Source organism: Lipotes vexillifer, unplaced genomic scaffold, assembly GCF_000442215.2.
Source record: "Lipotes vexillifer unplaced genomic scaffold, Lipotes_vexillifer_v1.1 scaffold278, whole genome shotgun sequence".
Lineage (NCBI taxonomy): Eukaryota > Metazoa > Chordata > Mammalia > Artiodactyla > Lipotidae > Lipotes > Lipotes vexillifer.
This window is the reverse complement of record NW_006769677.1, coordinates 3021902-3034724: the sequence shown is the minus strand read 5'-3', so window position 1 is coordinate 3034724 and position 12823 is coordinate 3021902. Positions and strand designations below refer to the sequence as shown.

Sequence of the window (12823 nt, the reverse complement as noted above, 5' to 3'; positions counted from 1 at the left end):
TATGACCATATATGGATATAATATGGGAATTCTAAAGAATACTATGAGGAATTCTAAAGAAAAATTTAAAGACAATGAGATGCATAAAGTATCATTTATCTCAATATTCTGACCCTGTGCTCCTTTGGGACATTAAAAGGAAACAATGCATGACCAAAGGGTTGACATTTGCCAAGTCGAATACTGGGCATCTATTTTCTTTCTTTTGGATGAGGATACCAATTGCACAGTAATACCTTTTTGGTCTTTATTTCTTCAAAACATGAAAACAAAAGATGAAGTAGATGACAATGAGAAGAGAGAAAACATTCCATACAGAATATGCTGTATCACTAGTGATTAAATCAGAAACAATTAGAAACTTTATTTGTCTGTGTCAATAGTGTGTACCATTTATAAGGAACAGCACAATTAGTGCACTTCCCCCCCAAGCTGTGCATAATACACACAAAATAATCAAACAAAATAATTTTACACGACTATAATTCCTAATACAACCCTGAACAACCAGAATCATATTTTCTCTAAAACATGAAAATTTAAAAAGCAAACAAACCAAAAAGCTTTGAAGTTGACCAACGGCAAGGATTTCTTAAAGTCCTTTGTGAAAATTTGCTATGGGATTATTAACATTCCAAATATGGCTAGAAAGGAGGGCAAAGTCTTTCTAATGTTTCAACAACTCATATCCCTTGACAATTTACTTGGTGCTCCTAGGCTAGCTTTCTATTTAATAAATCTTCAAAAAAAAAAAAAAAAAAGGGTTAGAGTTTGCCCTCAAAGGAGTTAGGCCACCAGTGTGTTGGGCCATGACAGGTAGGGGTGAGGCTCCAAGAGACAGGAGAAATTGTAGAGCTGTGGGGGGCATAGAAAAGTACTGCTGTCCAAGAAAGATAAAAATTGGGGTTAATTGGGCCTTCTCAGTGATCTGGATCACCAGCACAATTGCCTTACTTGGTTTAAAATGGGAAGATGTGCAGATCTGCAAGATTGGCTAAGGATACACAGAATGCTTTTCATACCCTATACCTTATACTGTCTCAGTTAAAGAAAATCTTAGATATTTAGACAAGAGGGTTTCAGAATTGTGTTTTTCTCGTAAGATCAAACTGTTTCCATGTGGCTGTGTTAACCCCCTCTGGGCAGGGATCTGGGCTGTCTTGTCCATGGTTTAGTCCCCAAGAGGGAGCACAGTACCTGGCATATTGAGTGGGTAACCAGCATTTAATTATGCATTCGGTCACCCAATGTTTATTAAATGATGAATGAGCGTGATTATTAAGTGGAAGAAAATACAAATTAAAATTGTTGAGAGTTAAGTATCTTTGAATCAATACAGAGGGCTTAGGGGTGTCTCCGGCCTGGGATTCTTTATGGATAGAGAAGTGTCTGAGAGGGGACCTAAGTCATTCCATTTATACCTCATTCGTGGACTCATGGCTTTGGAATGTTGGGTTTATCCACACTCTCTGATACTGTGAAACAGAAAGAGCCATTCCTTTTCCAGGGTTAAAAATCTCCCAGGGCAATGCTCCTGGGAGGCACTAATCATCCCATTTAATTGCTTCCTCCTTAGTCCTAAGTAGAGGAGATACACTTTTAAAGGCCTGTTGCTCACCACGGCTTCTTTCCTCCTCAGGAACTGCAGGTACAATCAGAGGGGTCTGGACGGTGAAAGAAACAGGACTCCAAATTGCCTTTTACGTACAAAAATAAAATGAACAAACCAGCACTATCTACCATCTGTGCCAGACAGAGCAGATGTGAAATAAATACTTTGGGGGCAGGGGTGTTGTGGGAATGGAGGCTTTCAAAGCTCAGGCACATCTAACGCATCCCCTTCTCTACATGCCCTTCTCCTTGGCCTTCCTGAACCAACAGGTGAGTTTTTGAGGCTCTGATGTGTACCAAGTGGCTAATTTTCCATGGAGATACTTTGTAGTTTGCCTACTGTCCTCTCAATAGCTTTAACTTCCCATGTAACAGTTACTGCTTCTTAGAAATGAACACGAAGATCCACGAATAAGCCATTTTCTCCTTTTGTCCCTAATCAAACTCAAAAACAACACAAAAGTTACAACTCAGGTGAAAAGAAAACTCACTTATGTCTTCAATGACCAATCAATCAACGTTGCCCAGTGGGAGAACGGTATGTGCTATACTCTACTATGTACAGATATGCTTGGTTTTGTTGTATTGGTTTTTCATCCATGCACTGTGTAACAGGTATCACGACAACATTCCCAAACAGGCCCATGAAGGAGGAGCAGATGTTCGGTCATGACTGGAACAGGCGTGTGCCGGCCATGGATGCTTTTGAAAACAAAACTGACGGACGATCCCAGGCAAGAGCAACATGGGACTGGGACACACACTGACGCAAGTGGAAAAGGATGATGTGCTTTTGGAATGGAGTTATTCTTCCTGTTTGTATGAGGGGAGGGGGGCAGGAGGGTTGGGATGGGGGGCCTGGGGGGTTAGCAGGGCTGGAACACCAGAATATAAGGGCCTTCCTAATCACAGTCCAGTGCTAAAGGGATAAGAAAGGAGTTTGCATGTTCCTGGGAATCTAGGCGCGATGTTCCTGTACCTGGTGAACAGGAGTGCCAGGCCTCCTATCTTTCACTATCAGACTCTATCTAGGACCATGACTCTTCTGGGCTCCATTCCAGCTGCCATGTTTCTTCTTGGAGGCAGCTTCACCTCTGCTCCCATCCCAGAGATGAGCATGCAATTTAGTTATATGGTGAAGACATGCTTCTTTCTTTTTCCATGCCCATTTCCTCTCTTAATCCAAAACAATTTTTTAAATGTTTGGGGGAAGGGAGAGTAATCTTAATGATTTCCATTTTTACCCGAAACCCATTTGCATTTAGATTGGTCATCACCTCCCACGAGAGAAGCAAAAACCCTGATCCTCCCCCAAACAAAAACAAAAACAAAAAACAAAAGCCTAACATCAACCACCTCCCCACCCCCACCCCCAAAACAAGCATAAACAAACAGAAAACAAATCAAAGGCTTAACGATTTATGAACCCGGGGAGAACACAGCCCTCAGAGGCTGAGCTGCAAAGATAGGCCTGCCTCCACGCCTGGTTCAACGTGACGATGCCCCTGGGAACAGGAGGTGATGCCTTCTCACTCGGGCCCTAGTACAGAGTCTGCTCGTGAAGCTGGATTCCATCAGCAGGTAAGTGGACATGACGAATGTCAGTTTCTTCTGTTCGTTGTACGTAATTTTTTATGTATATATATGTATATATATATAAATGTACTACATCTGACTGTTCCTTTAGAAGCCTTTTATGTGGCAGTAGGCCTCCAGGGAGGAGAAGAAAATGTACAAGAGCCACAGAAGCACAAAGAGGCAGGATGTGAGGAGCTTGGCAGTCCGGGGCCCACCCAGCTCACCTCCGATTTCTGGCCTCCGCCGATACAGCAGCACCCCGACATTGATGAAAGCAAAAATGGTGAAGAGAGTGACGGAGAAAGCCAGCGTGCCAGGGGACACCTTGAACTGTTCCCCGTTGGCTGCATGGTAGATGGCAGCGATGGACCAGGCCACGCCAATTCCCAGGAAGACATTCACTGCGTTGCTGCCTGTGACGTTGCCTATGGATGCATCTGCGTACTGGTCCTGGGTGGCGGCCACTTTGCTTGCAAATGTGTCTGTGGGGGAAGAGGAAAAAGGCAATGACACTTAGCCACTTAAAGAGGTCTGTGGAGTGCCGGCAGCTTCAGCTGCGTACTCTGGAATCAAACCGTCGATGGACACCCCATGACCAGGACAGAGCTTTGGTGTTCCCTCAAGTCCCAGGTATCAGAACTTGCTGACTTATAGGTGACCTTGGTCAAGTTCTTTACCCACAGATACCACGGTTCTTTTTTTTTTTTTTTTTTTTTTTTTTTTTCAGGGCACCCTTTCCTCCCTCTCTCCAGTTTATTGCGTTTGTGTTTTGTTCTGTTTTAGTTGGGCATTTTGCCCTCTGATCTTGAGTGGGTGGGCTGGCAGGACACCTGGAGAGGATGCGTTCTGTCCCCTGATCTTGAGTGGCCTCTGGAAAATGACAGACCAGACGGAAATTTACACAGGCGTCCGGTGATTCCAGAAATGCAGGCTGTCTGGCTGGATGGGCGCCCGGCCTCCCGTCCCGCGTGGCGGCGTGTTGGGAGCTTCTCTGACCGGGGCACGAACCCGTGTCCCCTGCATCGGCAGGCAGGCTCTCAACCACTGTGCCACCAGGGAAGCCCACCACGGTTCTTTGTAACACTGAGTTTGCAGGGAGGCATGTTTCAGAGCGTTATCACGGCCTATCTACATCAGAATCAGATTTACCAGGCTCCGTCCAGCCACGCTAGATCATAAGTGCCGGGACTCGGGAACATGTTTTTACAACATGCCAAAAGATTCTAGGTCAATGAAGTTTGAGAATGGCTGCTGAAGGGTATTACTGAAGGCTGCTGTATCATCCAGCTCTAGTTTATAGATGAGAAGGTTCAGGGCTCAGGAAATATTTCCAAAGATTCCAGAGCAAGTCAGTGGTGGAAGTGAAACTAACTGACCCATGATAACAACTGACATCTGCCTAGAGCCTTACAAATAGGAAAGCAGATTCACCTATGTTATTGTATTGAGGGTGACAACAGTTCTATGAGGAGAGGAAACTTTATAGGTAAGGACACTGGGCTCAGAGAGGTGCAACATCACACAGCAAGGAAGAAGCCACGTTAAGCCTTGAGCTCAGGCCTCCTGCCTTCATGCAAATGCTGTTCATCGTTCCATCTCACCCTTCCCTGGCCTGGCATGTTAATGGCCATCCTCAAAGCTCTTTGTTCGCCAGTAATCCTGTCTGCATCTTTTCTCTGAAGCTGGGAAAATCATACATTTCCTTTCTCTACAGGGAGTAGGACAAGATTGACTTACACTTGGTGAATAGAGCACAGGGGCTTAGTGCAAACCTGAGTCAGAGGGTGTCGAATTCTGCCTGCACAACTGAATGTGTGACCCCAGGCAGATTACTTAATTTTTCTGAGACTCAATTTCCTAATCTGTGACATGAGGATGGTCATGCCCACTTCAGAGTGCTTTTGTCAAATTGAGCTCTTATATGTAAAATGCTAACGTTTCTTTGTACAAAGCAAGAGTAGCTCCTTTTGGTGCTTTGGGAAGACAATGTGAATGGAGCTGCCTAGATCCATCTATTACAAGTTGACGCTGGATCTGAAATAGCTCCCTTTATTAAGAATGTGAACAGGACTTGTAAGATATTCAACTTCCTTTCTATACGCTCCCCTAGTTACTGGTATCAAAGTCCTTTCAGTTACCTCTGCAAAATACGTTGCACAGTCGGTTTAGAGTAGATATTAGTAGCTGTCAAATTGCACTCACGTTTGCAAAGCCAGCAATGGCAGGTATGCTGTTACTACAAGGCATTATGCTCTGAGCATGCGTGTAGTTGTGTGCTATCTGGATTACTCTCTCCCCCCCTCTGTTGCTATTCGTTGCCACTTCCAATGAGGATGATACACAAAGCACGTACGTTTCTATCAGCCTGTAGATTCTTATGCTTTTACCATGGGTGCTGAGAAGCTACTGGATCTGTGGTGTCACATTCTTTCCGAAAGGGAATTGGTTAACCTTGAGGGCCCATCTCACTGATTCTGACCTGTCTGTGACGGAAAGCAGATTTTAGTTACTGTTTTATAAAGAGGCGGACTGCTTACTCTGTGCTACACATGTTACACGGATATTTTCATTCAACACCTCTTATCAACCTTATAGAGTAGATGTTATTATTCCGCTTTTACAATGTGGGAAACAGCGATGTCGTGACAGTATGCCTCTTGGACTGGGTGTCCGTCAACAAAGCAAGGATTCTGAAACCAAATCTGTTTGATTTCAGAGCCCATTCTCACCCTAGACCTCACTGCCCCTCCTAGGAAGGCTAAAGGTTTCCTTCCCTCTGTCCATTTCAGGTTGCCCTGTTCCTTCCACTCAGAAACCTTGAAACAGCTCCTTCCTGTATCAGTGAGAGCAAAGACTGAAGGAGGTATAGGCAGCTTGCTAACCTGTCCGGCTGGATGGGTGCTGCCTTTTTGCATTCGTGACCACACACTGCAGCCCTATCAGGACCATCACAACAGAGGCCGGTGAGTAAAAGCCCAGTGAGACAATCGTCACGGTCTCTTGCTGTTCATTATTAAGAGCTGTTAGGACCTGACACAGCAGCAGCCTCAATAACAATGAAGTCATTTTGCTTCGACTTTTCGAGGACAGACAGACAGCTCAGCAAGGAAAGTAAAGGAACAGAGTCTAAAGCAGGAGAAAGCCACTTACAGCTCAGCTGCTGCTGAGGATCACCTGAGATGTTATTCTGCGCTGGCGGGCTGCTGGCGGAGGCTAGTGACTGGGGGGTGCCTTCCCCCCTCCATGCTGCAGGGGCGGGGACCTGGCGTGTTCCACAGCATACGCATGCATACCTCCCCCGGCACGCAGTATGTGGCACACTAGACTTCCTGGGTGCCCCATCTCCACTCGGAAACCCCGGACTTTCTGGATGGCATCTCTGCTGCCGCCCCAGAAGGGAGTGAGGCACAAATTCAAAGATTTACTGGGCCCTCCTGGATCTGCAGGGACTTCTCCCTTAAGCCATTTTTCAGTAGCCTATTAATGTGAATAGTGCACGAGAATTCTCGTAATAATAGGTTCCTGTTTACAAATGCCTTTCTTTGGATTCTCTGAAAATTACTTGCCAAAGTGATTAGCTCCTCACATAAATGAAACATGTTTGGGCCTCTGAATCCGGGAGGTTTTTTGTTTTTTACCTGGGTTACACATCAGACCTTTGCTTTCCAATTCAAAAGCTGTGTAAAAAAAATTGTAGAAACACAAGTAAATCCAAACCATCAGCCTTAACTGCAACAGAGATAACTCTGACTTCCAAATGAAGTGTGATGGAATCTCCCCAAACTACCTTCTCTCACCGCTGCTTAGTGCACAGAGCAGCAGACCACAGACTGCAGGCGAGGCCCTGCCAAGCCTGACCCTGAATGCCAAGCCCGCAACCTGCTTATGGCTGAACGAGGCAAAAGCCACTCAAATGCCATTCCCCAGAGTGAAGTCCAAACAAGGACTATTGACATGGTGTAAGCATATTCAGAACTTGGCCCGTTAAATACAAACATATATGAATCAGATTGCCACTGAGTTTGTACCAATCAAAGTTATGTTGATAATCATTTACATATGCGTGTATACCTATACCTACATACATACTTCAAGTTAGTATATTCTAATAGTAATTTTTGCTTCTAACTCCCACCTTGAATTCTAATGAATTTTAGTTTTATATTTTTCCTTTCTTATAAACATCTTTATTCTCAAACGTCAGTTCTATTCATTGCTCAGCCATATTATAATTTGTTTGCAATGTCTTTTATTATCTAATAGGATTCACAATAGGAATAATCTTGGCAAATATCGATGGGGTGGACACATGGATTAGTCACTATTCTGAGCCCTTTGATCAGCCCCTGTAAACTTCTTGACGGAAATGCAAGTGCTAAAATTACACTCTTTTTTTTTTTTTTTTTTTTTGGCCACACTGTAAGGCATGCAGGACCTTAGTTCCCTGGCTAGGGATCAAACCCGCGCCCCCTGAATTCTAATAAATTTTAAATTAGTCGTAGAGTTTTAGACTTTTAGTCCTGCCCCCTTGGTACCCACTAACAGGGAAGATTTGTTTGGGAGGCAGTGTGGCTGGAATTAAGCCATATGTTACAGAGTCAGGACATAATTGTTCTCTGCATCTAACCTTGGCGGCTAAGTCATCTAGTCAATATGCAGGAATATTGATTAGATATCAACACACTCCCCTTTCCTCCAGAAATGATTTTTTAACTGAACTTAAATTTTATCGCTACATACAAAGCCTCAAACATCTCTTCTGTAAAAAGGATAGTTCTTACAGCCCTGCAGGTCACAGGAAGGGTTTACGTATTACCTAGAGTACCATCCCACGTGGTTTATCTTCGTCTTGACTCTTTGCATGTGCTGGGGGCCAGCTGTGCAACTCTCAAGTGCTTCGCGCTCAGGAGCAGATTTTGACTGGAGCCCAGCCTGCTACGGAGGCATGGTTGCCGCCTCCCATCACCTGTGAATTACTGATGACGCAGGGGACAGACCAGGTGGTTCAGAGCTTCCTGCTGCGTTAGTGGGAGAAGTCTCATCAAGGGGACCCTCTGGGCTCTTCTGTCTGTGTGTTCTTGGGCAAGACACTCACTCTCTGGGGGGGGGGGGTTCTGGTTTCCTAAGTCTACTGTTTGGGTGGTACACAGAATACATCAAGAGACTAAATTCATATATATGATTTTGGTGGGATTTTTTCTTTTCTGCAGGCGTTTGTACATGACCACCCACCTTCCTTCAAATTGACTGATGATGACGATATCTCATTTTAAAGAATAAATGACCTAGATAAAATAGTCAAAGTGATCTCTAGACCTGAAGATCTTGCCAGTGATGAAACTGTGGCAATGTTTATGGAATTGAACCACACAGCACAGGGTCATTTGACCTCTTAAAAATAGGTAAGAAATGTTGGCAAGGTTACTTACTTCAAATCACATGACCATTTATATGAGTGTAGCCATGCAATAACTGGTGGCAGTGATGACTGTTTCAGATACTGTGTATCATGTCAATCAAGTGTGCATATCACTGGCACTGGAAATACTGGGACAGCCTAGTTAAAAAAACAATGAAGACTTGGGGCTCCACCCTTCACCCACTTAATCAGACTCTCTGAGAAAAAGATACAGGAATACACATTTTAATAAGTGCCTGAGGTGCCTAGCTTTTATACCAAGGTTCAAGAACCACAGCTCTCAGGCATGGAAATGGAAAATCAGAGGGGGGGGGGGGGGGGGGGGGGGGGGGGGGCCTTGCTGGCAGGAAGAGATGTTTGAGTTTCAGGGAAACAGCTAATTGAGGAGAAGTAAGGAGCAGCTGATTCCTCTTAGAGACAGTGATGCCCTCGATAGAGTGGTCATTTGCTCATAAAACAGCTTGGTGGAGGGGCTGGGACTGCTTGACCATGAAGTCCCCCGCTCTCAAGTTGTGCTATACTCTTAATTTTTTTTGGAAAAAAAACCCCATTCCAGCATGGCAACTATAAAAGCCCAAGGAAAGAGCGAAATTTACTTAAGTTAGTTGAATTCTGGCTCTTTCACTTGCCAGGTAAGAAGCTCACCTACTTTAATATGGTTTTGAGGGAAATGAGTTAACATGAACAGCGCTCAGAATAGGGCCTGGCACTTAATGAGTGCTCAATATTAGTAATTTTTTGTGTGTGTGTGGTACGCGGGCCTCTCACTATTGTGGCCTCTCCCGTGGCGGAGCACAGGCTCCGGACGCGCAGGCTCAGCGGCCATGGCTCACGGGCCCAGCCGCTCAGCGGCATGTGGGATCTTCCTGGACCGGGGCACGAACCCGTGTCCCCTGCATCGGCAGGCGGACTCTCAACCACTGCGCCACCAGGGAAGCCCTAGTAATTATTTTTATAATACAACAGAGCCAGATCCCAAGAGAATCCATAAGTGGTCTGGAATTGTGAGTTACCGTAATGATTCTAAACTTTTGGGAGTTATAACACCCTTTAAAGACATATTAACTTTATAGTCCTAGGTATTTAAAAATGTGGTAGAACAGGGCTTCCCTGGTGCCATGAGCCATGGCCGCTGAGCCTGCGGGTCCGGAGCCTGTGCTCCGCCACGGGAGAGGCCACAACAGTGAGAGGCCCGTGTACCGCAAATAAAATAAAATAAAATAAAATAAAAATGTGGTAGAACATACACTTATTCTTAAAATCAAAGAGATTTTTATTTTGAAAATTCCATATAACCTAAGTCATAAAAAGACATTAGAGACCTGGTTTATGGCCCTAATTTTACTAGTGACTGAAAGGCAGACCTCTTTGCTTAAACAACGTATATATTCCTCTCTATTCTTTCCTCTTTTCTGTGCACTTTTTGTTTCCCTCTTTGAGAATTCAAATGGAAATTTTATTTATGTACTAATTCCTCTGTCACTAAGAACCTTAAACAAGTTTTTGCTTTTGGTTGTGATATTTATTTACCCCAGTAAATATGAAACCCACACTTTCTTACTTACATACACATACTCACTTCACTGGTTCAAACGAAAAGAAACCTTGTTTGGCATCCAAGTGAAGTTTAAGAGATCAGGGAATTACTGATGTTTGACTGAATAATGACCAGTTAGGAGAGGAGTTGTAAAAACTGAAAAAGGGAAAAAAACACTTAAAATTTCTGCCCATAAAAACTGTCCCTGAAAAAGAAATGGAGACAATGACACCTATTTTTAGAAGAGAAGAAAAGAGGTAAGTGAAAAGCTCAAGAGGACTCGTGTTGGCAGGTCAGAACACCTGTTTCTACTCATTTTTATCACCAGGGTAACTTTTGAAAAATACCAAATTGTGAGGTCCACTATGAGTTTCTGCTTCCTTGGTCTGGAATGCGGTCTGAGCACTGGCATCTTTTAAAGCTCCCCAAGCAGACTGAGGTCCACTAACCAACTACTCAGAGCCCTTGCTTCACCCTCTGTGTGAGGACGATGGCACCTTCCCTGGATTAGCTGAGATAATGCATGGAACAGCTCTGACATGTAGGTCAACAAAATCAGTATTTTGGGAACAACAGGGTGGAGACAAGATAGCAGAGTAGAAGGACGTGAGCTCACCTAATTATGAAAACACCAAAATCATAACTAACTGCTGAAAAACCATCAACAAAAAAGACACTGGAACTTACCAAAAAAGTTATCCTAAATCCAAAGCCAGAGAAGCCACAATGAGCCAGTAGGAGGGGCTCAATTGTGATAAAATCAAATCCCATACCCACTGGGTGGGCAACCCACAAACTGGAAAATAATTGTCACAGACGTCCTCACAAGAGTGAAAGTTCGGAGCCCCATGTCAGGCTCCCAGACTGGGGGTCTGGCAACAGGAGATGGAGCCCCCAGAGAACCTGGCTTTGAAGGCCAGCAGGGTTTCATCACAGGAATTCCACAGGACTGGGGGAAACAGAAACTCCACTCTTGGAGGGCACACACACACACAAGGTCTTGTGCACACCAGGACCCAGTGAAAAAAGCAGTGGCCTCATAAGGGCCTGGGCCAGACCTACCTGCTGGTGGTGGAGGGTCTCCTGTGGAGGCAGGGGTGCCTGTGGCTCACTGTAGGGACAAAGACACTGGCAGTGGTAGTTCTGGGGAGTACACATTGGTGTGAACCCTTGGGGAGGCCACCATTTTCTCACCAAGCCCTGGCCCCACCCAACAGGCTGTAGGCTCCAGTGCTGGGACTCCTCAGTCCAGACATCCAACAGGGAAGGAAACACAGCCCCACCCATCAGCACACAGGCTGCTTAAAGTCTTCCTGAGCATATAGCTGCCCACTAAACTCACCCCCTGACACGGCCCTGGCCACCAGAGGGACATACCCAGTTCCACCCACCAGTGGGCAGGAACCAGTCTCTCCCAGCAGGAAACTTGCACAAGCCTCTGAGACAACCTCATCCACCAGGGGCCAGACAGCAGGAACAAGAAGAACTACAATCCTGCAGCCTGTGGAACAGAAACTGCAATCACAGAAAGTGAGAAAAAATGAGACAGGAGAGGAAATGTCCCAGATGAAGAAACAAGATAAAACCCCAGAAGAACAACTAAGTGAAGGGGCAATAGGTAATCTACCCAAAAAAGAATTCAGGGCTTCTCTGGTGGCGCAGCAGTTGAGAGTCTGCCTGCCAATGCAGGGGACATGGGTTTGTGCCCCGGTCCAGGAAGATCCCACATGCCACAGAGTGGCTGGGGCCGTGAGCCATGGCCACTAAGTCCATGCACCCGGGGCCTGTGCTCCGCAATGGGAGAGGCCACAACAGTGAGAGGCCTGCGTACCACAAAAAAAAAAAAAAAAAGAAGAAGAAGAATTTAGAGTAATGATAGTGATCCAAGATCTTGGAAAAAGAATGGAGGGATGGAGCAAGAAGATACAAGAAATGTTTAACAAAGTCCTAGAAGAACTAACAAACAGAGAGGAACAATACAATAACTGAAATGAAAAGTACACTAGAAGGAATCAAGAGCAGAATAAGTGAGGCAGAACAACAGATAAATGACCTGGAAGACAGAATGGTGAAAAATCACTGCCATGGAACAGAATAAAGAATGAAAAGAAATGAGGACAGTCTAGGGGACAACATTGCACACACCAACATTCACATTAAAGGGGTCCCAGAAGGAGAAGAGAGAGAGAAACAACCTGAGAAAATACTTGAAGAGATAACAGCTGAAAACTTCCGTAACCTGGGAAAGGAACAAATCACCCAAGTCCAGGAAGCACAGAGAGAGAGTCCCATACAGGATAAACCCAAGGAGGAACACACCGAGACACAAAGTACTCAAATTGACAAAAATTAAAGATACAAAGAAAAAATATTAAAGGCAACAAGGGGAAAGCAACAAAGAACATACAAGGGAACCCCCATAAGGTTATCAACTGATTTCTCAGCAGAAACTCTGTAGGCCAGAAGGGAGGGGCACAATATATTTAAAATGGTGAAAGGGAAGAACCTGTAACCAAGAAGACTATCCAACACCGCTCTCATTCAGATTCAACGGAGAAATCAAAAGCTTTACAGACAAGCAAAAGCTAAGAGAATTTTCAGCACCACCAAACCAGCTCTACAACAAACGCTAAGGGAATTTCTCTAGGTGGAAAAGAAAAGGTCACAACTAGAAACAA

At 44.8% G+C, this 12823-nt stretch overlaps 1 protein-coding gene across 14 annotated transcripts in view; it reads right to left on the bottom strand.

Moving 5' to 3' along the window:
• Positions 1-339: 339 nt before the first annotated feature.
• SLC8A1 (solute carrier family 8 member A1) overlaps positions 340-12823 on the bottom strand; it is a 426549-nt gene continuing 414065 nt past the window's right edge. For 11 of the 14 annotated variants that reach the window (XM_007445758.1, XM_007445754.1, XM_007445757.1 and 8 more), the window contains one exon: positions 3295-3671. In XM_007445758.1, the coding sequence (XP_007445820.1) occupies positions 3295-3671 (377 nt within the window). Of the gene's footprint in view, positions 3672-12823 lie in introns of all 14 variants that reach the window. The other 3 variants (XM_007445756.1, XM_007445748.1, XM_007445749.1) reach the window with 3 other exon arrangements.